The 26,108-nt window shown below is 44.2% G+C and overlaps 2 protein-coding genes across 5 annotated transcripts in view; both read left to right on the top strand.

Annotated features, from left to right (window-relative positions):
- The window catches only part of IFT80 (intraflagellar transport 80), a 42,992-nt gene extending 28,133 nt beyond the window's left edge, over positions 1 to 14,859 (top strand). For 3 of the 4 annotated variants that reach the window (XM_042881159.1, XM_042881158.1, XM_042881160.1), the window contains 11 exons: positions 1,080 to 1,198; positions 2,028 to 2,102; positions 3,302 to 3,465; positions 6,494 to 6,558; positions 7,301 to 7,436; positions 7,616 to 7,763; positions 8,390 to 8,561; positions 10,032 to 10,121; positions 10,221 to 10,393; positions 11,512 to 11,635; positions 14,371 to 14,859. In XM_042881159.1, coding sequence (XP_042737093.1) covers positions 1,080 to 1,198; positions 2,028 to 2,102; positions 3,302 to 3,465; positions 6,494 to 6,558; positions 7,301 to 7,436; positions 7,616 to 7,763; positions 8,390 to 8,561; positions 10,032 to 10,121; positions 10,221 to 10,393; positions 11,512 to 11,635; positions 14,371 to 14,484 — 1,380 coding nt within the window. In that variant the 3' untranslated portion in view covers positions 14,485 to 14,859. Of the gene's footprint in view, positions 1 to 1,079; positions 1,199 to 2,027; positions 2,103 to 3,301; positions 3,466 to 6,493; positions 6,559 to 7,300; positions 7,437 to 7,615; positions 7,764 to 8,389; positions 8,562 to 10,031; positions 10,122 to 10,220; positions 10,394 to 11,511; positions 11,636 to 14,370 lie in introns of those variants that run through there. The other variant, XM_042881161.1, reaches the window with a different exon arrangement.
- Positions 14,860 to 15,363: 504 nt separating this feature from the next.
- LOC122185468 (caspase recruitment domain-containing protein 8-like) overlaps positions 15,364 to 26,108 on the top strand; it is a 21,837-nt gene continuing 11,092 nt past the window's right edge. The window contains exon 1 of the mRNA XM_042881295.1: positions 15,364 to 15,508. Coding sequence (XP_042737229.1) covers positions 15,459 to 15,508 — 50 coding nt within the window. The 5' untranslated portion in view covers positions 15,364 to 15,458. The remainder of the gene's footprint in view (positions 15,509 to 26,108) is intronic.

The raw sequence follows: 26,108 nt of genomic DNA, 5'->3' as shown, positions 1-26,108 counted from the left end.
TTTCAGTATCAAAGTCAAGTTCCCAAATTCCTAATGATGCCCTTAAAAGTTTTCGTGTCTTGATTCTTTAATGTTGACTATGTAATTGGGAAAAGTTGTAACAACAGGAACGCTGTGTTACAGTTGTGTTTGGTGGGTGGGATAATATGAGTCAGTGTCTGGGAACACAGAGAACAAATTAGCAGGTAAAAATTCATATTTCTTCTTTCATTCCCAGACATCGACTCGTAACAGATGGGCTCTGCTAATAACTCCAGGGAGTTTGAATATGCAAACAACTGAGGAAGGATAGCTAACACTGATCCAAGATTAACATCTTATTTTGTTATTTTCTTCTGAATTTATTTGATTCCTGTATATTTACAGAGGAAAACATTGCCTACAGAGGAAAACAAAAGCTTCTAAATGCTTTCTTTTGTCATTATTATAATAGCAAAGTTATGGATGCATCACTGTAGTGGACACAGTAATTAACATGTCTTGCAAATGATTGCTAGACTTCCATAATAATTGAATCCATCCTTGTTTTGCAATCAGTTACAAAATGGAGGAAATCTGGGTGAAATCCTTACATTCGAGATGCCTGAAATCTTTGAGCTCAAGAATGTGTCTTGGTTACAAACAACTGGTTTGCTTGGAACACTGTAATTTGAGCAGACTTTCACATAAGTGGCAAAGACACGGCCAGCTTATTAAAGTCAGCGCCTACATTGCTCTTCCTTCAGAATGTGGGAGCACTAAAATATATTAAGGAGAGCTATCTAATATCTCAGCAGCAATCTTTGTCCAAATCTTGGATATTGCTGAGTTGTTTGAATGGGATTTTGATGGGATCACTGAAGTATCACTTTTCAAATTGTTTAAGTAATCAGCTGAACAGTGAGCCTTGAAAGGGGGACGTTCAGACAGCCTCAATCACCAGAGCTTCACATCTAATGTTTTCCTTGTGCCTTCATGTTCCAGTTAAGCATTGATTATTTCTTAAACTTAAGGAGGTCTGACTCTTCAGTAGTGTTTATTCTTCGAGCATTAGTGCTGCCTATTGCCATTGTATTCAACCCCAAATTTCTCTTCATCAGGTGCACAATGTTCTCAATGATGCAGTTGATTTGCTGGAGTTCCGTGACAGAGTTATTAAGGCTTCTTTGAGCTATGGGCATTTGGTTGTTTCAACTTCTCTTCAGTGTTACGTATTTTCGTAAGTAATAAAAATTCACAAAACCTTTTTGGATTTATTTAAGAAACAAGAATTTCTTTCCTTGTAAGAAAGCAGCAGAAACTTTCTTCTGGAAACTGATTGGAATATTCTATCTAGCATCATCTGAAGAAAATGAGAGTATAGTTGCACTCCTCCTGCCATCCTTTCCTTCAGCCTCTTGTTGGTTCAGTGTCTGTATGTGTTGCTACAAAAAGTTCTACTCTTTCCAGGTAGAGGCAGCAGTAGTGCTGGCTGGATGCAAGCATGTTTGTCCCAGTTGGGTGACTCCATCCACTGTCTTCTTTGAAAACTGCTTCTGGCATGCCAATTATTTTGGAATAGAGTAGGAATTATTTAGTCCTACACGATGTTTTAAGAACACCATATTCTGTTTCTTATGCTGAAATCTAAAGTTTACTCCTGAAGAACGGAGCAGTGAGACAAGTCACGATAACAGTAATCCAGTGTGTAACAGGGCACGCAGGGGAGGGGCTCCATCCTGACTCCAGATCACTGTAAGAGAGTTGAGCTGCAATTCAGAAATATGTTTTAATGTGTTCTTGTTCCATATAAATGGGATTTTGCATTCCACTCAGACCACTGAGTAAGAAGGGATGCAAAACTAAAGGCACAAGTGTTACTGGATCGCACTGAACGGCTGTCAGTGTTACTTGACTTCTTGCATGCTGTTTTCCTTTTCAAAATCTTGCTTTACAGAAATGTTAAATGAATAAAATGTGTTTGCTTTACGTGGTGAATTCAGCTTTTAATTTACAGTGATACATGAAGACAGTGGATTTAACAAATGATGAACTCGGTTTTCTTGCAGCACAAATAACTGGAATACACCACTTATCTTTGACCTGAAGGAAGGAACAGTTACTTTGATTCTACAAGCAGAAAGGTAGCTGATGCATTGCGTAATATTCCTTATCAGATACTTCCTTAAGATGTATTTCCCCAAAACTTTTGTTTTGTGATTTAACACACACAGAATTTTAGAAATAGACAAAAAACGTTCAGTACTGGTAAGTAGCTTGTGAAAGCTTATCTGATGTGTTTGTCGTATATGTGATAATGGCAATGAATCTTATATTACATAGGTATGACTATCTTCTTGTTTATGGAAGACAGTGAATCTTCCATATAAATATTCCAAAAAAAAAAAAAAGTACACTGCCATCTGCTTTTTGATGTTTTATACTGCTTTTTTTGAAGCATAATACACTTTATGGAAATTATCTTTGGCCTCTGTGTTTGATTAGAAACATTGCCAGCTATGCAAAGCAAGAGATAAATACCCTCATTTTTCTTATATATTTTATTTATATTTGCAAAAAAATGACTTCTTTTGTCCCATTTGAAAATGTTCTCATCTGCACTTCCTGAAAATTATTTGTCACAGAGCTCTATACATGTACTTTTGTAGGAGGGTCTATAGTAGTTTGGCATTCACCAGCTGGCTTTTTGTTTATGGATTTGTTTTGTGTCTAGTTGTACTTAGCAGACAACTACTGCTATGCAGCACTATTTATATCCAATGTAAAAGATTGGAATGTGGTCTGGCAAATATGGTATTGTTGACTTATGAGTTTTAATAGATGACAATCGGTTCTTAAGTGTCTTGTTTTCTTTACATTATGATCCACACTGAAAGAAATGATGCAGGTATTATTATTTTAGAGCTGGCTGTAGGTGTTAGAGCTGCTTCTCAAGTGTACGCCCACAGTACACAAACTAGCAGTCAGAGTTCTCTTGAGGGGCAACGTGGCAGTTCTGTGTGCAGCCGAATGCTGAGTCTTCATGCATTATGAGACTTAAATCTTAAAATATCTGTAGCCAAGAAAATCACTGTAATTCCAGATAATAAATATTTCTTATGGAAAGAGATAACATTCGCATTAGAACCAAAGTCATCCCCACAGAGCACAGAATGTAACTTTGAAACGCAAGGCTTAGAAGTTATGTCATGCAACTGAATGATGTTAGACTGTTGTCTTCATTGGCTGAACTGATCATCATTCTTTTCTGTGTTATTAAATGATTTGCATTTCTGTGTTGTTGTTATTGTTGTTTTAATTTTGGTTTGGTTTGGTTTTGTAGGCATTTTCTTCTTGTAGATGGTGGAGGACTTTATTTATATTCTTATGAAGGAAGATTAATTTCCTCTCCAAAATTTCCAGGAATGAGAACAGACATTTTAAATGCCCAGACAGTATCTTTGAGTAATGATACTCTGGCAGTCAAAGACAAAGCTGATGAAAAGGGTGAGTTCTCAGTTCTGATTATCCCACGTTTGCTACTAGTTCATTGTGAAGTTTTCAACATCTTCGTATTTAACTTGGTTTTCCCTGCTCACACAGCCTAATTATTGTACAAAGAAGGCAGAGAACATAAAGAATTTATCTATGATGTAAATTAACGATAATATTATAATAAAAGAATGACTTAAAATTATGGTTCTTACCTTTGTTTAAAAAATCAAAAGAGGATGATATGCTTCTGAAATTCCAGTTGGGTGTAATGCATCAGAAAACATGCAATATGTGCAGTGAATAATTGCACTGTGAGTTTTCATTCTTAAACATGATTTTCTAAAGAATCACAGAATCACAGAATGGCCAGGGTTGGAAGGGACCTCAAGGATCATGAATCTCCAACCCCCTGCCTCATGCAGGGCCACCAACCTCCCCATTTAATGCTAGACCAGGCTGCCCAGGGCCCCATCCAACTGGCCTTGAACACCTCCAGAGATGGACGGGGCATCCACAGCCTCTCTGGGCAGCTGTTCCAGCACCTCACCACTCTGTAAAGAAATCCCTCAGCATCTTTTTTTCTCTTTGGCTGCTTCTCATAGAAGCTAACGGTGCCTTAACAGTGATCAATTGTAGCTCTGGGCTGTTCTTTTCTTTTTTGTACAGATACAAGCTTTTGGGGACTTGTGTCTTTACAGCAGCTACAGTCTGTGCAGCTGATGCGACCATAGCTGTGAGGCTATGGTGCTCTGTCTCAGTGTTCTTGTTGATCTTTATGGTCTTAAATTCTGTGCTCTGGCATCAGAAGCGCTGTAATTATAAAGTGTGATGTGACAGAGTGAACTTTTTATGTTAATGAGTGATAAAGGAAAATTTTTGTCAGCTTTTTTTCCATTGTTCTTTCTTGATGCAAATACATCGTTTGCCTGTGCGACGATTTAAATTTGTCGCTGGAAATCCCACAGATCTGTGACTTCTGACTTCACAGCAGTGTCACTTACAGGCCATGCAGATGTTCCAGCCCAGGGCTGTGGTGCTTCTGATAGCTGTATTTCTCTTGTGGCACGGACAGGGGGATCCGTGGGAACCCATCTGCACAGGAGCTGGTTTTGTGTTGGAGTGAAATGCTGAAACCATCCTGCCTGTGGTTCCAGCTGCTTTTAGACAGTTTCAGAATGTTGGAATTCTTCGTCTTGTACCTCCAACTCCCAACCATTGCTGAGGATACTGTTAGCCAGCTCTGCACACAGGCTAATCTCTATCAAAACTGTAATTTACAGAGGCTGGCTTTCTGGCTATGGTTTCAAAATAAGCCCTCCAAATGATCCTATTGGTAGGAGCTCCCATTCTGCTAATAAATAGGGATTTTTCTTTTCCTATCCTAACTATGAGTCCCACCCATAGCGGTAAAAAGCCTTATGATATGCCAGCACATGGGAAAACAGATTCTTGGCACAGGAAGCTGTGGCTTATCTAAGCCTGTTTCTTCTTCTGCTCTCACCCTAGCAGATGCATTTTTTTTCTTTGCCCTATTTTGAGGGCAGGTCTGTTTTTCATAATGCAGTGCGTTATAGAAATATCTGAGATGGCTGAGTGTGATGCAGGAAGCAGTTTGCACGTCGCGGCAAGGAGCTCTCTGTGAGCTCTCTGACTCCAACATGCAGCCAGGCATAACTTCAGAGCGGTTCAGTGGGTATTCCTCCTCTCCCAGTAATCCAGAAAAAAACATGCACCTCTGCACTTGGTGCTCTCCCTCATTCTCTAGGGAGGCTGGAGGAGGGAGGAGAGCTTCTCAGAAAGGAGCTGCTGGCCTTAGTTAAAATCAGTTATCTCGTGCAAGTACAGCATGTGTTGTGTTAGAAGCACACCATAGCTGTTCTCTTTCTCTGGATTATCAAAGAGAGAAATTAACCTGTGTTTATATGTTTCATTTATAGGTACAAAATAGAGACGATTTGGGTTCTAAATGATTGATGTTGAGATTACACCCAAACACTTGTTTTCTGACATGCCATATAAGCATTGTGGCTTAAGTTATTTGTGAAAAGTTAATCCATTTTAATTGTCTTTTAGGTGCACTAGTTTTCTCTTTACCACCTCAATCTCACTTCCTACAGCTATTACAGTAGCAGTGAAATTGGTTTGTATAGCCAGATCAAAATAAATGTCATGCAGGGAGTCATGCATAAAATTGAGTGAGAAAAATACCCCTTCTCATTTTCTTTTGTATGTTTAACCAGCTGCCAAGAGCAACGCTTGTGCAAAACCCTCTCTTTTCCTCCTCTGCAAACTCAAGCAGTGCCTTCTGAACACCTGCTCTTGCAGTTTCTTTTTTTTCCTGCCTAAATAACCATTGACCTCAAACCAACATCCTGCGTCCTTGTGAAAGACAGACGCAGCAGGATTATCATGTTAACATCGCCATCCTTTGGAGTGAACGTGTACGTTCATCTTATGGCATGTGCTTACAGGTAACAAATTGAAACCTCAGGTGGGACGTGTTACCGAGCATCTGAAACGCTCTCACATCTGTGTTTTCCACAGACTAGTGCTGAATCAAGTGTTTAAGTTACAGCTGGTGTTCATTATGATGTTACTGATTTCTCTAGGTTTGAATACCCACATCTGTCTCTGTGTGCATACTCACATACTGTATGTACACATTTGTGTGTCTGTGTATAAACACACACACAGTAGGGGTATGTGTGCAAATGCATATAAGAGGTTTTGTGTGTACGTGGTGGTGTGTGCAGCACACACACATATGTATGTGTATGAAGAGGGAAAGAAGGAAAGAAAGAGAAACTTTATTTTGAGGCAGGTTGCAAATACAAAATCTACACTGCATATCCCAGAAATATGGGTGATGTCGGCAGAGCTTCATAGGGGAGAAATGTTGTGGGGTTTTCTGCTTATTTTCAAGGGCAACAGAGGGACACAGTGAATTACTGTAAATTATACTCTGAAAATAAATGAAACTGATTTTCAAATCTATGGAGAACTGTTGGTTTTAACTAATAAACCGTTTATTTTCCTCTAGTTATCTATATATTTGATGCTATATCTGGCAAGCCACTGGGAGATGGGAAATCTCTGACCCATAAGGTAAGGTGAAGGCTACAGTCTTTTGTTGTTTTGAAATTAATAATCAATAGTAGTTTTCCTAACGTTAATGAGTTTAATAACCTATTAAGGTTTACAATCTTAACACGAAGCAATTTGACATTTCTAGTTGACTCTTAGAAAATAAATTTTTAAAAGATTGGATTCTCCATGCAGTGTTTGTGTACCGAGGGATATGCTCTAGGTTGGCTTCAGTCACCGGCATGTTTCTCAGGTGCACATGACAGACTGAAACTAAATGTGAATTGTTTCAGTGAGCAGTAAAACTGATCAACTGAGCTTCCTTTGCATATGCTTCAATCATTTCTACTGGCAAGAAGACCAGTGGAAAGTCTGTCTTCCATCAGAGCTTCTATTCTTTTTCCTTCAAAAATGATTGACTGAACTGTGTTTTGCTTTTCTTTATTCTTCTGTTATAACCAAACACAAAATCAGGCAGCCTCTCCAGAGAGAGGGAGGTGAACATTCATCTTTAGGCTGCTTTTGTACTGCCACTTCCATTTTTTGTAGCCTCGTAGTAAATTCCTATACTCTTCTCTGCTGTAGTTTTGCTCTCGTCTGTGTGAAATCCAATTGATATAATGCTTAATTCAACAGAGAAGGCACCTAAAAAGTGCCTTAACAATCCACTTGTCTTGATTTTTGTTGAGCATTCATTTGTTTGAGCACCACATAATCCACAATACCAATCTCCAAAATAAAAATGAAATATTTCCTTCTTCAGACAGAAATTGTGGAGATTGCTTTGGACCAGAAAGGACTTACAAATGAAAGAAAAATAGCTTTTATTGATAAGAACAGAGACCTTTACATTACTTCAGTTAAAAGGTTTGGAAAGGAGCAAAAAATTGTCAAAATAGGTAAGAAGAAATCTAAATGTTATGGTATTTTTAGTTAAAAGTACATTCTGTAGGCAGATTCGTGATCCAGCAAGAGTGAGGTCTGACCATTAAGTACCTCCAGGGAAGTTTCAACAAGCACACATTTATTTTGGAGGTTCTCATAGAACTTTGCCATACTGTGTTATCTTTCAATTAAGGAACAATGGTTCAAACGTTGGCTTGGAACGACACATCTAACTTACTTTGTGGGATTCAGGATACCCGTTTTACAGTCTGGTACTACCCCAACACTGTCTATGTGGATAAGGATCTTCTGACAAAAACTCTGTATGAAAAAGATGCAAGGTAATGCATTCTTTTTGGTGACAGTAATATTACTGTACATCTTAACCAGTTTGCTCATTCCTTAAAGAGTTACGGAGCTCACGTAACAATGCACAGTTTAAAAGGAGTGTGGTATCTTGATGCAGAAGCAAAACTTAAATAGATATCTCAAAATAATGTCTTAGTTATTTTAAAAAAAGAAAGTTGACCTGTTTAAATACCTGCTGGAAACGAATGGTATCAAGATATCTGGTCACAGATAACATTATTTCTGTCTCATCGTATTTACTCACTTGAACACGTGGATGCAATAGGAAATCCTTCACAGAGAGTAACTAAATTCATAATTTCCTTCTAAGAGTTATGGAGCCCAAAACTATTTTGTATTTTATGTTTAAGTTTGTTCTTTGAACAATTGTCTGTATTTTCCTTTCCATCAGCATAGCTGTCATTTTGTATTTAGGGGATGGTACAGCTACCAAATGGCTATAACTGTTGAGTAACTAGATGCTTAGATTTCTATATGCTTTAAAAACAAAGTAAAATCATGGTGTTATTTAAATAATAATTAAGATTTCTTTGTATTTCTTACGCTCTTTTCAATATGAAAGAAGTGAATGTTAACTGACTTTTCCTTCTCTACGCAGTGATTTCAGCAAAAACCCTCAGATCGTACATTTTGTTGGAAATCAAATCACAATCAGAAGAGCAGATGGTTCACTTATTCACGTTAATATTTCACCTTACCCTGTCATTCTTCACGAGTATGTCAGCAGCTCTAAGTGGGAAGATGCTGTCAGGTTGTGTCGCTTTGTCAAGGTAAGTTTTCATAATCAGCAACATTCAGATACAGGCAGAGCGTGACAGTGAAATTGTTTTTGAATATGACTTTAACATTGGTGGTTGCATATCAGATGTTGGGTCTTATTTGCATTTTACTTTGTTGTTGATGATTTTAGGGCTGGTGATGAAAAATTATACAGTTCTAAGTTGTATTCCCACCAAAGTCCAGATGGATTAAACACAAGTATTCAGAGAGGCTAGTAAAAAGCTTAAGTCTTAGGTCTTAGTGTATCTGATTCAAACTATTCAGTATCTCCACATACCTTTGTTTTGTATTTTTTCATATTCTATTTCACTCTTTTTTTCTCCTTCGCTTTCTTTTGTATATATTTAGGCAACAGCAACAGATGAGGTGAGTCTGGCAGTGCTAAAGAAAAATCCCTCTAAATCCTGCCTCCTTTCCCTCGTTTCATAGAACCATAGACTGGTTTTGGTTGGAAGGGACCATACAGACCACCAAGTTCCAACCCCTGCCGTGGGCAGAGACACCTCCCACCAGACCAGGCTACCAAAGACCCATCCAGCATCTTTGAGCACTTTCAGGGGTGGGCAGCTGCTGCTTTTCTAGGCCAGAGTGCCAGGGCCTCAATGCCCCCATAGTGAAGAATTTCTTTCTCATAGCTGATAGAAACCTACCTTCTTTTATTTTAAAACTGTTACCCCTTGTCTTCCCACTTCACTCCCTGGTAGAGTTCCTCTCCATGTTGCTTGTAGGCCGCTTTTAGATCCCAGAAGGCTGCTGTAACAATCTCCCTTCTCTTCTTTACACTGAATAACACCAGTTCTGTCACCAGATTGACTGTTGCCTCTTTAGTAGTTGGCTTCCTTTCAGTATTGGGAACTGGAATTTTGAATTTCAAATATAATATAATTCTTAATTGTAAACATAAACTGAAAATACCCTGGTGGACACCAAATTTTTAAAGTATTTGTTTTCTTTTCAGAGGGTTCTAGTGTCAAGTAATTTTTCCTTTATCTTTCATTTGTAGTACACTTATCATAAGTGACTGGTAATTGTCAGTATCACAGTCCCAGTAGTTGTTTGTAAAATGAGGTTGGTATTGATCAGGTTAAAAAGCTTCAACCTCGCTCAGTGCTTTGTTTTCCACTGTAGTTCCACAATTATGATAGGTACACTGATGATGAGGCCATGAAATGATTCTGTGGCAAGAGTTCATTGCTGGCTGAGGTGCTGAAAGCCAACAGTTCCTTCAGCCACACTGTCAGTCTCAGCTGATGACAATAGCAAAGTTTTTATAATGAGGGATTTCTGAGAAGTAATTAAATAGTGGCTTTCTATGAAGAGACCACAGTGCAGTGAATGGCATACAGGGAAATATTGCACTTCTGTACATTATTTTCAGGACTGATGGGCTTCCTTTGAGAAGCCATTCTTACTATGTTGCATATTTGAAGTTGTAGGAATTGCGTATTTTTTCCTTTCAGGATCAAACCATGTGGGCATGTTTAGCTGCCATGGCAGTTGCCAACAAAGACATGGCTACTGCAGAAATTGCCTATGCATCAATTGGTGAGGTAAGGAAGTGGACTTAACAGTTTCAAAGTTAAACTGTTGAAAAACTGATTTAATTAATTGATTTCTTTCATTAAATTTATTGTGCATCTTGTTAACAGATAGACAAAGTTCAGTACATCAATTCCATCAAAGATCTTCCATCAAAAGAGTCAAGGATGGCTCAGATACTGTTGTTCAGTGGAAACACACAAGAAGCTGAAACCCTACTCCTTCAAACAGGCCTTATTTATCAAGCTATTCAAGTCAACATTAATCTCTACAATTGGGATAGGTAGTATTTCCTTACATACAGTATGTTCATAAGCAGTCTTATTAGGAGAACCTGTAAATTTCTTAGTTCAACTGTTTTATTAGAGAGTTTCCTCAATAATTTATAATTTTCCATCTGTAATTGTCCAGAGCTAAATAATCCAAGAAGTAAAGCAACTTTTTTTTTTTCCTATCAGATTTAGAAGATAAAAGTATTCAGGGATAAAACTCTGAAACATGCTTAGAGTCACGTTTAAATAACGTTTCCCTTTTTCCCATTGTTGACACAGAAAGGTCCTTAGCAATACATCACACTGCTGGTGACCCCCGAAGAACTAAAGCTGTTTTGAAATGTCTTGTGGCTAAAAATAGGGATGTGGCTGTTCGGACTCCCAGCACTGTGTAGGTGGATGAAATGTGAATTAGGAATGAGAAAACAGAGTAGGAGTTTCTCCTTTAAACAAGAATACACGCTTGCTGAAAGAATCGTGTGGGGCCATTTGCTGCTAATTGCCATGCTGTTATGCTCATATCACTGGGGGCAAAAAGTTTTCTTTCCTCATGTATCTCTGTTTTGGATTGTGTTGCCTAATATGTATGACATAAAAAACACATTTTTCCATCATTATTTCTTACGTATGAAAGCAGATATGAAGGTGATCAGTGATACTAGTCCAGTGGCTAACCTTTCCCACCTACACAATATACTTACAGCACAGGTTGCAAAGCACTGAAGTGCACAAGATGACAATATTCAGAAGTAATTTATGACTATAATGATGTTCTTAAAAATCATTAATTTTGCCTGTTGTATTGAGGGTGCTGAACTCTACGCATTCTTTTCTATTTTCTTTCAATAAAGACTCCCATTGTTGAGTTCCAGTGATGTGATGAGGCTGTCAACATAGGTAAACTGTTGGATATTTTTCGTAGCATGCATCATAAAGTAGACAGTCACATCAATTGGCTTCTTTTAACCTCCTGTGATTGATACTGATACGGAACTACTTGGCTCTGTAGATCAGGAATCCTTGCCTGCAGCTGAAACGCTGCTCAGCGTATCGTTTTGTGAAACCCTGGTGATTGTAGTTATGCCAGAGCATTATATAGCCTGACAAGCCCTTTTCTGTTTTATTCCAGGGCACTAGAGCTAGCAGTAAAGCACAAGACACATGTTGACACCGTCCTGGCTTATCGACAGAAGTTCCTAGAGGACTTTGGTAAAAAAGAAACAAACAAAAGATTCTTGCAGTATGCAGAAGGTGTAAGTATTCCTTGGCATTATTCCTACAGCCTTGGGTCAGATGGTTCTTTGCAGCCATTTTGACAGTGGAATTGCTTTGCAGTTTTCCTACTTCAGTTCAAATGTGGATGCAAATCTTAAGATTTTACATCTGACTGTGCAAATTCATAGCTCAATGTGTGGCTACTTGGCTGGTAACCATTGTGCATGTGTTTTATTTGAAGGCACAGATATGGAATGTATATATTTAGTATCTGGCACGGATTATGCAAATGAAGGCACAGTTGTTTTCTATAAACAGGGAGCTAGAGCTTAGAATGGCTGAACGCAAACCTCTTAAATGTCTTCACAACATTTCTACATACTTTTATGGATAGCAGCGATAACAAAGGTTATGAAGATAACCAGATATGTATTAAATGTGAACTATGAACTGTTCTGTCAAATATGATAAATAGCTAGATATATTATTTAATAAACCTCTGGAAAGCCTCTTTGTAATCATTAGGTTATTTCAATGCACCAGTCTTAAAGACTGAGGAGATACCTTATTGTTCATAAGCTAAATGCACCTTAGATTTCAGCAGGGTATTTTCTGTGCCTAACCCTTATGAGGGGTACTACATATGCACCTTAGACAGCAGTTTCACCCAGCAGCCTTTATGCTCTTCCACTTGGTGTTCCTAAGCACTCTGAGGGTGCAACTGTAAAAAGAGACACATACTTCAATGCATCCTTTCATCCACTGTAGCTGATGGATCAGGAAATGCATCTTAGCTGCTAGCCCGGATCCTTTAATTGGACAGTGCCCATTACACTTTCAATAAAGCTTGATTTCTAATGTAAGTCATTAGCTTTTAGCGCTTCTGACGATGTTTCATATCATAAACAAGAACAAAAGTCTGCACAGTATCTATCCACTTATTGAACAGTACAATTCTTCAGTGCTTTACCTAGGAAATGTAGAAAAATAACAGTGGATTTCAAGGACTGTTATTACGCAGCATTTTCAGCCGCTGAGCTGAAATTATGTCTTCTACTACACTGAGGTCCATCGCTGAGCAAATAATCATGTTAATCCCCTGATGCTTCTGAAAGAGCCTTTTTGGATAATACTGTCCTACCTTTAAATCATCAAGAAAGCTGGAAGGGTTCCTAAGCAGTCAGGGTCAAGGTGTGAGCAGAGCCTAAGGGGGTTCACCTTGCACTCAGTCTTGAAAATTGGGTGTTGAGTGCAGGAAGTTCCTTGAGTTGTATTCCATATCACTGTGGATGTTCCATACATTTTCCATTCTGGTGTTCTTGTCTGCTGGACCTACCTAATGAAGTCAATTTGATGCTGTTGGATACCGTGATATCTAAATTCTTAAAGCAGCCTGTCAGATTCAAACAGCAATTGAGAAGAACACGATCATGACATTAAAAAGGAAAAAAAATCATGGTGCTGTTCCCTCCTGGGGAAAAGAACAATCTTTCACTTTCCATCTCACTACCAAAAGCTGCATCAGCCTCAGACAGGGAGCTCTTACTCTTTTCTGTACTGCAGCTGAGACCACTGCTCTGCAATCAGACGTGGAATCTAAACAATGTGCTTAGTTGTTATATTCACATCTTTATATATAAGGCACTATGAATCTAATATGTATGCTGAGAATACATATCTTGGCAGTTTCTAGGTGTCACTGGCAAGCGTTGTTGGCTTCATGGGCAAGTAGCTCTCTGGCCTAGATGGTAGAATTGGCCCTTTCTGTGGTATGTTTAGCATCTGTGTGACATCTGTTAAAGCAAACACATTCTTTCTTAGAGCTCCATAAAGATTTCAGTCATCAGATCCAAAGCACCTGGACCCAGCAAATGCATCCTGAATTGGGGGATTATCCTTTACACATAAGAATATGGGTGTTGCATTTATATCTTCCCCCAGCAGAGAATCTTTCTTCTTATTTCACAACTTGGTTAACAGGATAACAGCTACTATGAAAACTGCCTAGGCAGCAGTTGAGATATTTTACCCCATCCCATCTTTGACAGCCTTCATTTTCTAGAAGTGAAACTGAACTTTGCAACTACATTTCTGCCTAGGTTTTGGACATGTTATTGTAGTATTCAAGTGCACCATGATCTGTATTTTCATGTCAAGCATTTTTGGAAACAAAGACAACTATTGCAACCAGCTGCACAGTGTGTATTGTGCTGTATCTGTTGTCTGAAGTTTCACTGACATAGAGTACAGCCAGAAGATGACAATTCTCTGCAGCTGGAGAAAAATGTAAATAAAGCTGAAACACTTCTAGATGTAGAAGACAAATTTCAAGCAGAAATCTGATTTCTGTTATATCAAATAACAAGTGCAACAAGCCATCAACTGACCTTGTGAACTTTCACTCCAATCAAAAGCAATACTGCAAATATTATTGATAAAGAGCTGTGTCCTGACTTATAGGGCAGATCTCATGACATCTGTTAGATGTTAGCTGATCCAAGTTATTTTCCTGTTCTAACGTGGGGGTCTTTTTGTCAGATGCAATGAAATGATGTACTTTAAAAAATTTTGCACATTTTTATTTTAACTTAAAGGTGGAAAGATCCGTTTGCTACAATTCAAATGTGCTTTTGATTCATTGTATTACTATAAATTGTCATACTTGAAGAATCACCATCAACCAAGTTTTCAGAGTCTACTGCTAGTGAATGGCTACCTGACCTCTCTGTGCAATGTTAGTTGACCTCTGTGTACTCATTTTCTATTCTTGCAGCTGGAAGTTGACTGGAATAAAATCAAAGCCAAAATAGAGATGGAAATTGCTAAAGAAAGAGAACGAGCAGCAGCCAGTGCCACAGTAAGAGCTAGTGTAACTGTACAGCAGTAACTGACCTTCTGGCCGTGTTAATAAGTGCTTCTGGAGCGTTTGTGCAGGCGTATTTTGTCAAACAGAAGTAAAAATCAGCAAATGTTTTGTGGGGAGCAGGAGCTAGAGTTGATGCAATTCTTGTTAGTTTTCTTTTACATAGGAAAGTGACTGCGTATGTTAGAGGTTCTCTATAAAAGCCCTTTGCAGTGCAAAGATGTGAGCAGGCTGTTCATAACTGGCATTTTATAATAGAAATCCTTTAAATTACCATCACCCTGTTAAATATCTGCACCTGGCGAATTTCTCACATTCTGTAAATGATTACATGACACTTTTTGCATAGTTTATCAATTTCAGAATTAAAACAACCAAATAAAAGAGTTTTGCTTGGGATTTGGTTTTTGTTGTTGTTGTTTGTTTTCCTAATGTAGCTAATAGGTGATGCATTAGGTGATCTTCTAATTGATTTACTTGATTGTTAAATAAAACAACAATTTTGATGTAGCTCATTTGAAGCTCCCCAGCGTTTTGGTGTACTGCCATGGGACGCAGTGAACACCTTCCACTGACTTGCAGAAAGCACTTACTGCTTCCAGAATTGAGCCCAAAATAGCACTAATGGCAAGCGTTTAATGTTAAATTTATGAACCCTGGCTCAGATTTGCAATGCATTGTAAGCAATTTTTAAAGACCAGCCTAGTGGTGATACCAAGTTCTGAAACTCAACTCAGTCTTGCTTTCCTTGGGGCCAGCTGAAAGCACTGTTAAATACCCATTACCCATGACCTGGCAAAGGCTTGTGTGTGCTGGCCTTGATGTTCTGGGGTTGGAACATCAAGTTATCCAGCTGGACTCACAAAGGTTATTCATTGTGCACAGGAGGCTGAACCTGTTTTCCTGCCCTTTTTCCGGTGGATTGGAAGCTCGGAGCATTCTGGATGTTGAGGTTGCATGTTGGGTGTGAAGCCAGTGGCTGATTCCACTGGTGGCACATGTGCACACCAACCCTGCGAGCACAGCTGTGGGACCAGGCTTGGAAAAGGTAAAGCTGAGGGTATAGGAGGGTGGGGTGGGAATTACTGCAGCTTTTTAATGTAGAATTCTTAGTAAGTGTTGATGGTAGCACCTTGAAATAGAAGGGAAAATGAGGGGAGAAGCAGGGCAAGCTCTGAAGGAACCAGCCTTATCTCTGGCCCTGCTGGTCAGGATGGGGAAATGGGACAGCAGCATGTGTTCCCTGGGGTTTGCCTGTTTGTTGTGAAGATGGACATTCTCTCAGCCATCCTCACACAAGCACTGTGTTAACATCACCCCAAAAGCTCCATGTGAGAAAGTTATGCAGGGTAAGGTCTGCTTTCTCTGAATTTTGGCTGTTTTGATCATTCTGTCTGTGGCCATCTTGTAGCTATTGGAAAAACGTCATGAAAAGCTTAATTGCTCATTCATTTAGGAAGACTGTCTGTAGTCATCCTGTTCTCTCGTGAGGCTCCTACCAAATTCCTGATCCTGAAGCCTTACGCTGCCCACATGGGACCAGTGCTGATTTGTAAGAACAGGTTTTTCTTCATATTCCTTGGGGCTTTGCACACTTGTTAGGCTCCCTGTCCCCCGAAAAATACAAAAAGGCCTCACCTCAATTCCAGCTGCCTCAGGGAAATAAAGAGCACGCTGCCAGAGAGTGCCAGGATTTTATTAGCAAGCAGTGGAGGTTGTTTTCCTCCATTTGCCTTGATGAGAAATGAAAGGCTCTGTACAAATGCTGAGGGTTGTGGAATAGGCTTCTGCTGCAGATCCTGCTGCCCCTGCCTGCTGCTCCCACCCTTGTGGCATGATGGCTCTGGCAGGCTGAGCTCGCGGTGTTGTGCAGATGACATTGTGATCTGGGCACTGTCTGAGCTGCAGACAGCCCTTTCCTTCACATCATTGTACCTTAATGATGTCATCATGCAAGAGGTGATGTCCCCAAGTCAGCTTCCTCCAACGCACGTGTTGTCCCTGGCTGCCACCTTCCTTTGTGCAGGCTCTCTGCTCGTCCTGCTTACTCGGGGCAGTCACTGCAAAAGAGCACTGGGCAACTCAGCCCTTTTCTTGTCCAGCCCGCAGCAGGGAGGTAAGCAGCAGCTCCGGGGCTGCTCATCTCGGTAGGGAAGTCTGGTGTCCCGCAGGCCTGTCATGCTGCAGACTCCAATGTCCTCCAGTTGTACCCAGCGAATGGCGTGTCCCCAGGCTTTTCTTGAGTCCTGACCATCCTGGGGCCCTCAGTGTCCAGCATTGCATCCCTCCTGGGAACTACCAACCTGCAGCATCCCATAGCATCCAGCATCCCTTTGTGGTCAGTGTCCCATCATGTCCAGTATCCCATTTTGTCCCCCATCCCATCGCATCCAGCATCTCTCCCGGGGATGCCGGCACTGCAGGGACCGCTGCATCCCTCCCGTACGCGGGTGCTCAGCCGCACACCCAGCCTTCCCCATCCCCGTCCCGGGTTTGGCGGCTGGGGCAGCGCTGCGCCTCCTCATAGCTGGGCAGATGCTTCACCTTCTCGTAGCTGGGTAGCGGCGGCAGCCCCTGCTCCGCGCCCCGCTCTTCCCTCAGCTCACCCTGCGGGGCCGCGGGGCCGTGCTGGCGGGGCCGGGGAAGGCCGTTCCGGCGGGGCCGGGGCGCGGGGCAAGCCCTGCGGTGAAGCAGGCAGCCGGCGGCCAGCAGGGCCAGCAGCACGAGCAGAGCCGCCAGCCTCCGCGCCAACCACCGCGCCCGCGGCAGCCAGGCGCGCCCCGCAGCCCCCGGCCCGGCCCCCGCCCCGCCGCATCCCGGCCCCGCGCAACCCCCGGCGGTCCCGCACGGAGCCCCGCACGGCGCGCCCCGTCCGCCCGCCATCCCCGCAACCAACCCCGCGGGTCTCCGAGCGCACCTCGAGGTCTGGGGTCGGCAGCCCGGCGCGGCGGCACGGCTGGGTTTTATCAGGTTTGATTCCTGATGAAAAATTGATGGGCCATTTGGCGGCGGTTCACGGGCTAATGGGGTGGCGGCGGTGGAGAGGATGGGGCAGAGGGCCAGAGGTGTTGTGGCAGTCGCGCAGCCCGGCTCGGCAGCTCCTTCTGGAGTTAGCAGCGGGGCCATCCCACTGCCTGCACCTCGTGGTCAGCGTGTTCCAAAATGGAACGGGTCCTCCTCTGAGTGGGGATAATCTGAGCCGCAGGACATGGGGATGAGCGGTGGCAGAGGACGTGTGGATGAACCCAAGGATTTGGGGCTGAGTTCTACTTGAAGACATGGGGCTGAACCTGAGGATTTGGAGAAGGGCACAAGGATGAGTGATGCCCACAGATGTGGGGAAGAGCAGTACTCAAGGATGTGGGGATCAGCAGTCCCCAAACCTTGAGCATCCCATGGGAGGAGAAGTGCCAGGTGCAGAGCCCACCACTGATTTCACCACTTACAACAGAGAACTTTGAAGCTGACTGCATGTGCAAGGTCCAGGTGGGCGAGCTGTTTGTGCTTCCTTTCTGTTGGTTTTTCACTCCTGCTATTATAGCTTCTATTGGTGCAAGGCCAGGAGGGCCCTGTGTCACCTCACAGTGACCGGTGCTAGGGGCTGACTCATCTCTTCATTGTGGTCCCACAACAATCCCACACACTTGTCTGTCTTGTTTGCTGCTTCCCATCAGCTCATCTGCAAAACTCCTCAGGCAAGCGGGAGAGGAGAGTGGGCTCTGCTCTGCTCATGGAAAAACTTACTCACGTGGAACATGGCACAACACAATCAGTGCTTTTCTGCTCAGCTTCCCTCTGGGTGACCAAGCCAAATCTGATAGGCAGCAGTGGAACCACCGGCGTCACGGTCCTGGGTGCTGGACTGGTTTCCTTTGCCCTGTTTACTTGACCTGCAGTGACTTCACTTCTGCCAGCTATGAGCAATGCTCCTGCTGTCATCCTTGTATTTGGGTAACCTCATACATGTTGTATCTGCTGCAGATTTTACAGCATTCAGGAGGAAAGAGGTAAAAAAAGGTTCTGTGCAACATGCAGCAATGGGCAGAGGCTGCAGCGATTCATGCAGTAATCGAGAAACCATTTCTTCCTACCATCTTCAGGGATCTCATTTGCAGAATTTCCTTCTGTTTTGTTTCTTAGGGCATTTCTTACAGCGGAGCAGTGCTGGAGCTGGAAGCCCAGGTGGGCACAGCTCTGTGCCATGCATGGGGCCCTGGAGAATCACTGATGGGATCTTTATGGCAAACACGGCGGTGAGTAACCAGCATTGCGCAGTGCGAAGCATTAATAAAGTGCTGCATTTTAACAGCCTTTCTGATCAGCTGCATCTTCAGCGTCAGAGCATCATGAAATATTAAGGCCTGCTGATGGCTCAGGAAAGCCAACATTTTGGTGAGCCCCCTGTCTCAGGACGTGGCTGAGGACCAGCAGCTCTGGGTAGGCAAAGTGGGGATGGAGGCAGCAGGGCTGCCAGCTGTGCAGGCAGATGTGCCGCAGCTTGGGGAGAGCTGCTTAGGGCCAGGATCCTGAAGTTCTCTTAAACAAGCAAGCCTAGAGCCAGGGGGATGGCATCTGTATTAGAGCTGACATTCAGCAGCTCAGAGCTTCATAAATAATGATCCAGAGCACCAACAGCTTCTGGCAGATCAATGCAAGCAGCTATCAAAAATAACAAGTGTCCCTGTGCACTGGTGCTGTCTCAGTCATAGAATTACAGAATCATTATAGTTAGAAAAGATCATCTAAGATTAAGTCCAACCATCAACCCATCAGTTGGAGGTCTACATTTAACATGCCTTCTGTTAGTTGGACACCCACTAATGCATCTCCAACTTCTTGCAACTGTGGCCTCTGCAGATCTCAAAAATCAAACCCAAATAAACCTTGGTTGTGATGCTGGGTGAGCATTGTGCACGCTGGGACCAGGGAAGAAGAACCCCAGTTTTTGGGAAAACATCCAGAAATAGAGGGCTGGAGAGCAAGAGCTCATTGCCATGGCCAATGTTTCCCAGCAGAAAGCATGGTGTAGGTTTGGCTGTGAGAATTTTTGGCTTATACACAGATGTATCATGTGTGTCTTGCAAGATGTGAGGCCCACTGGAATCTCAGCATTTCTGGAAGGAGCCAAAGCTGCCTCTCCCCAGCTTTGCAAGGACTGTGCAGTCATCGATCCTGCAATTGCCCCCTGCAGAAATCCGTCAATCCCTTGGAGCAGCAGTTATTAAAGGCTTGACTTCCAACTGGTGCCAAAGAGCTGACCTGGCCAAATAGTTACTTTGTAGAGGGCTTCATTTTCCTGGCGGCCATCAGCATTTGTGTAACTCTAAGCCCGTCCTCACAAAGCCTGCTACCTGCACTGCCCTTGGTAGAACGATACTTCACATCAGCCTTGCCCTTTCTTTTACATTTCCTCCAAAAATGGGGAAAGTAATAAGGAAGAAGCACAACAAAGAAGTTTCCTTTTGGCAGGGCCCATTGCACAGCAGTTTGCAGCAGAAATAATCCTGTAGCTCCAAGGAGGGATGCACAGTGCTGGATGACAACATAGATCTGAGATGGAAACAGACCCTTGAAGGACTTCACAACACTCAAACCAATTTGGCAAAGTGAAGAATAAGTAGTTGTTAAAAGTTCTGCAAAAGCAGGAGCTGATGGAAATACCCAGCATGGCCTGCTTCGATCCCTGCTCAGCTGGGGTGAGCTCTGAATTGCTTGAATTAAAACCACAGAGCTGAGCTCTATTACTGCATACTTCTCAGCACATCTGTAACTGCAATAGGCTTCGGAAACAAGAAGATGACTCTGCATGTGTATGTCATTACCTCACAGCTCAGAAATCTCTACTGCCAGCAGATATTTTCTTCTAGGCTATTAAAAAAAGAGAAAGTGAGTGAGAGAGGCTCGAGCAAGCATGCATGGCCACCAGTCCTTCCCACACGAGGTATTCTCTTCTGCTTAATGACTCTGGGTGTTCTCAGAAATGAAGTGATGGGTAGGATCTAAGCATTCTTCTTCACTGCAACTGGGACTTGAACCATCCTCACGTTGGAGAGGATCCCATTCATTCACTGGGTTTTGGCTGAGTCTTCTGGTGTTGCAAGTAACGAGTGCCTCCACGCCTAACGCTCATCTAAAAGGTAGCTCACAAGACAAGCAGGATTTGTTGCATGGCTGTTTGTTGATTAACAATGTTAATTTCCGCTGACAACCCCTGGATCCCAGCACTGTCCATGCACTGGCAGCTGGTACGCTGCTGCTTGGTGTAGTGCAGAAATGCTGAAATGTGTTAAAACGCAGCAGCAGCTCAAGGCCCATAAAGCACCGTTTGTCACAGCAGGAAGGATTGCTGCCATGCTCTGGAAGAATGAAAAAAAATCATTATTTTTTTAAACAGGGGGCAACATTTTCCCCGACCGCAGCTCTCGTTAGTCACACCGGTTCTCCAGGGGCTGCAGTGATACAGTCATGAATTTCTGAGATGATTTCATCTCACTGTTATTTACAACTTAGCTCCAAAGCTCAGCCTCTTCCTATTATTTGTGGTTAAATATAGCAGCGGATTCTTTCCCATTCCTCCTCCTCTCGGCGCAGTCCCTCTGCCACCCACACAACTCGCATGAATCACAGGGCACACACATCCCGGGGTCACCACGAGCACAGGAGGTGAAACCATGTCTGTGTGCTGGAGCCCAGCATGCAGGGATGATCCCGGTCCTCTGACTGCATCCCCAGCATCCCAGGACAAGGGGGAATGGTTTTAAACTGAGGCAGGGGAGGTTTAGGTTGGATATGAGGAGGAAGCTTTTCACTCAGAGGGTGGTGAGGCACTGGCACAGGTTGCCCAAGGAGGCTGTGGATGCCCCATCCCTGCAGGCATTCAAGGCCAGGCTGGATGTGGCTCTGGGCAGCCTGGGCTGCTGGTTGGTGACCTGCACACAGCAGGGGTTGGAACTGGATGAGCACTGTGGGCCTTTGCAACCCAGGCCATTCTAGGATTCTATGATTTGGGGATTTTGGGTGCCTCCGTGGAACCCCACCAAGGATGGCATCACTGCGAGCCCTCACCATGGCAAAGGAATGCCATCCCACTGGAAACTGTTTCCCTTTTTTCCCTTCCATTCTGCATGAAGATGCTTTTTTTAGACGAAGCTTCTCTCACCCTGATGCAGCCCTTTTGTGAGGAGTTTTTGCTGGCGATAAATGCAATACACCTTCAAAATGAGGCAAGTCAGGGCATCACCAGGTCAATAGGATGTTTAACAAAGAAGAAAAAGGAAAGAAAAACACCACTTATTTCAGCAGGGGGGGAGAGGGAGGGGTGTGGGAGGACATGCCCAGCCCAGAGCATCCCGCCAGTGCAGGAAACATTGCACATCCCCACACTGCCACTGGATGTGAACCGTGAAAACTGCAGCATGGAAATTGAGGCTGCTGTTCAGGACAGAGGCTCAGCATCACAGAGGGCAGCTGGATGGGGCGGGCTGAAACTGCTATTTTTACCGCAGAGTTGAATCCTTTGTGCGCAGGCGGCGCTGCGGGATGCTCGCCAACAGGAAAGGGCCCTGCGAAGCCCCTGGTGCTGTGCGTCCCCGTGGGTCAGCTGTGAGCCCGTGGGGCTGTGCGAGGCACCCACATGGTGGGGGTCAGATGGCAGAGGCTTGGGAAATGAGGAGTCTGGGTCCTCAGGAGCCATAATAGCTGATTTGTCATCTTCCTCCGCCTCCGAACTGACCCCGACGTTCTGCACACACTGGATTTATTAATTCGATCCCATCTGGGATGGTTGACATTTAGATCCTGAAAAGTTGGGATAAAAGTACGGAAAATGCATCATTGTTTTGCTCTGGAGAGAAGCACACTGCAAGGTGCTGTGTGCAGAGATTCTGATCTCACCTTGTGCCATGCATGGCATCAGGGGCAGTGATGGCACGGGCATATAGATATTAGATGTTTGTAGCTTTGGTGCACCACATCCGTGGAGAAGCTGCAGTGAGTTGCCCTCCTTGTCCCACTGCGTCCTATGGCTCAAGCTGCTTCCCCTGTACATAGAGAGAGGATTGCCGTTGCCATCAGTGCCACTAAAGTCAGTACTCTAAAATGGAAAACCCCATTGTAGTGCATTGCATCCGCAGCTGTGTCTGCTTTGAGCAGTGGTTTAAGAAGGGAGAAAATGCTCTCAGGCTAAGTCCTCGTGTCCCACGCTGCCCTGCCTGGCTCTGGGGCAGGAAGGCTGTGCTTTTTGGCGTTCAGCTGTACGGATGGTTCAGCACAGCACTTAAAGTCTTTTTGGTAACATTCGGACAGCCCTGGGAACGCCGACACTCGCGAGCGGAGACACTTCTGCTCGTACACTGCCCCCAAATGGCAAAAAGAGATGAGATGTAGAGCGCGGCTCTGCAATGGGCGAGGATACGGTGTGTGCCAGGAGCTGCAGGGAGGGAGAACAGCAAATATCCAGAAAATGCAGTGATGTAATGACAGGCGTTCACTGGTTCCTGTGTCCCAGGACCCTCAGCAATGTGTCTCCAGCCTTTTCCCCTCCATGCTTCCCCTCCACAACAGCTGGTTGTGATTTCTGCTCTAAGTGACAGCACTGGGTCGCAGCCAGTGATGTGTGTGCAAGACCAAGGCCTGTCTTTGGAGAAGGGGGTGGAAATTAGAAGCAGCCCATGGCTGTGTGATGGACAGATGCCTGCATACAATTAGGCAATGGGAAATTATGCAGCAGGCAGATGAAAGTGCTGCTATCCATTCGCCAATGATTACAGGAGTATTTTTTGGGTGAAAATCCAGGACTATTTGTTGTGGTTGTGCCCAGCCTGGCATCAAGCTATAGGGTTTGGTTAGGGCACTTGGAACCAAGAGGTGTTGGAAGCTTTCAGCATTCAAATTGATCCCTGCCTTTCAGGAGGAGGACTGAATTCTGCTTCTATCAATAAGTAATGGTCTTGGAGAAGCTTGTTTAACTTAAAGATCAAGCGAGAGCTGGAGAGGAGAAACCTAATTTTACAGCAATGAGAAATGGGATGGCCAGGGCTTGGGCAAAGCTACTGACACGGTTACAGAGCCGGATGCTAACAGGGGCATTAAGTGTAGGTATGGATAAGGAAGAGTCTCAGGCCATGGAGGACTGACTAGATGCTGTCTCTGCAGTTTGAGCGCAGCTGATTCTCAGCTTAAGCTGGCTGCAGAGGGATCCCATGCAGATGATGTGCCACGTTTGTCATTTGAATGAAAAGACCTTAATTTTCTGACGGAAGGCACTGAGCAGTACAGTACAACACATTATCCCTAGCGAACAATAAAGCCCACATTTTAAGTTTGGCACAGGACGCTTTCACAACTGCCTGTATGAATATGTGAATGCATTCAAATGCATTCAAATACATTCAAATACTCTCAATACATCCCAGTGAGTTCTCCTCCTTTGCATGAATGTTCACAATCCCGTACAGGAACACACACGCTGTTGTGCTGAGGTGCTTCTGCTCCTGGAACTGACTGCAGGCTTCACTACAGTGTGACTCCAGCTCACGCTGGCAAAGGGTTGCTGAAATAGCAGTTGCTTTTGGGGACTGAGCCTCTGTGGAGTTGTTTTGATTGGGGTGTTTTGAACCAAAAGCTGGCATTGGAGAAGTGATCTGGCTGCTCTGTGAAGCTGTAAGCAATGTGTGCCAGGCTGGGCCTGCCCTGGGGTGGTTTGTGAATATTTTGTGTTGGCATCATTATCAGGATGTTTGTATGTATTTGTTCACTTTGGTGTGTCTGGGAAAAGTCAGGAAAATAACAGCTACAGACAGCTGCAAACAGCAGCCAGGGGCAACGCCAGGAGCACCAGTGCTGCTCTTGCTCCTGTCCAAGCTGTACAGCAGAAACCTTTGTGCATCTGCAATGGAGGAGAACAAGGGACGGTGCAGGAGAGGAGATGGGGCAACACAGAGAAAAGGGTGGCCCAATGTCACAGTCACATAAGGCCATCCAAGCTGTGCCTGGAGGTAAGCGCTGCTGCTTTCAGATTGCTCTGAACTTCTGTGCTGAGCTTTGACCCTGTGGCAGAGGAGCCGATGCCAGCAGCTTATGCAGAGTCAAGAGGAAGCAGCTGTTGATATGAGCATTGAAAATACCTAAAGCAGGGACACAGCATGATAGCCACACTTTGGAGATGTGAAGCTCTGTGCCACAAGGCACTGCTTGCTCTCAGGGAGTATTTCTCAGCCCCCCCTGGCAAAGCTCTTTGGGTACCAGGTGGCCCCACACCAGCCACATGTCTCTGGGTCTGCAAACAGGACGTGCCCACACCATCCTACAGTTTGGCTTTAAGAGAAACTCTGTGCTTTTACATCTAGCCTGCAGCCTTCGTGGGAAACACAGAACCACAAGCCCAAACTCTCTGCATTGTGCAGTTGTTGGTTTCTCATTTCTTCTGCCTTGCTTGTCTTTCTTATTTACCCTTTATTTAGGGTATGTTTAGTATTTAGTGTTACAACAAACGTCATTGCTCTTTGCTCCTGCACATGGGGACCAAGCCTTTTCTGCCTCCTTTCAGTGGTGCTCCCTGCCAGGGGATTTCCTGCAGTAACACAGCCTTCTTTCTTCCTCATCCGACTCCTGTGTGTCGCTTCTCCAGAGTTTTGCATGAAATGGATTTTATTTCAGCACAGCTTTGCAGCCCAGGCCCCCCAGCTTGTTCCTGCAACCTCTGTACGTGTATTTGGGATTTTCCAGCATCACAGAGCCTCTCGAGGGCAATAACACTCCCCATTAAACCCTGGAGCAGCTCTGGAAGCTAGCTCCATTCGTCCTTCTGATGGCAGAATGTGGAAAGTGAGCACTCCAAGGGCACTCATAACACTCTTCAGAGTGAGTTTTACTGATAAAGCTTATAGACTTATCTACATCTTGCATGGGCAGACTGTTGCAGCATGTTACCAGTGAGAGGAAGTCCTGAAAGCAGACTACTGCCAGCCAGCACCCAGATCTTATCCCCAGTGCTGCTGGCAGAGGAGGGCATCTGGAGGTGTTGCGTTTGGGTTACTGAAACAAGAGCATGATGGTGTGCCCTGGGTCGGGGCTAGAAGTGCTGCTGCAAGCTCTGCTGGGAGGATCCTGGTGGCCTGGAGGCGTCAATATGACCCTTGGGACAGCAACAGGAGCCCTGGATCTGGGGCTGCTGGGTCTGGGGAAGGCTCGGCGATGGGGTTTGTCACAGGGTGTGCCTGAGTGCACCTGCAGGTCTGCAGATGTGGGGACCGCCGGCCCTGGTGGGGCAACGCAGAGCTGCATCAGTGCGGGAAGTGGCCATCACAGCAGACAGGCGGCTGTGCGGTGCTCCCCGCACACAGGGCAGCCCAGGTGCTCCGGGAGCACTTCTTGTGCAGCACCTCGTTTCATCCTGTTTTCATCACCACTTCCCTGCTGCGCTTCTGCAAGTTTTGGCTTGTTTTAGGTTTTATCTTTTCTTTCTTTCTTTTTTTTTTTTTTTTTTTCTTCTCCTATTGCCTTTTCTTATGCTTCTCCTTTATTAGCAGCTCTGCCAGCATCTCCTGCAGAGGCAGATCGCGGCACGCCGGCACTTCTCGTTCCCCCCAGCACCCAAGCTGCGCTGCCTGCCGCCAGCGCTCAGCTCATAGCGGGGAGCTCCCGCTCAC

This window comes from Lagopus leucura, unplaced genomic scaffold (genome assembly GCF_019238085.1).
Source record: "Lagopus leucura isolate 7727_CA_CO unplaced genomic scaffold, USGS_WTPT01 Super-Scaffold_100029, whole genome shotgun sequence".
In the NCBI taxonomy this organism is placed as follows: domain Eukaryota; kingdom Metazoa; phylum Chordata; class Aves; order Galliformes; family Phasianidae; genus Lagopus; species Lagopus leucura.
This window is presented reverse-complemented; position numbering and strand designations above follow the sequence as displayed.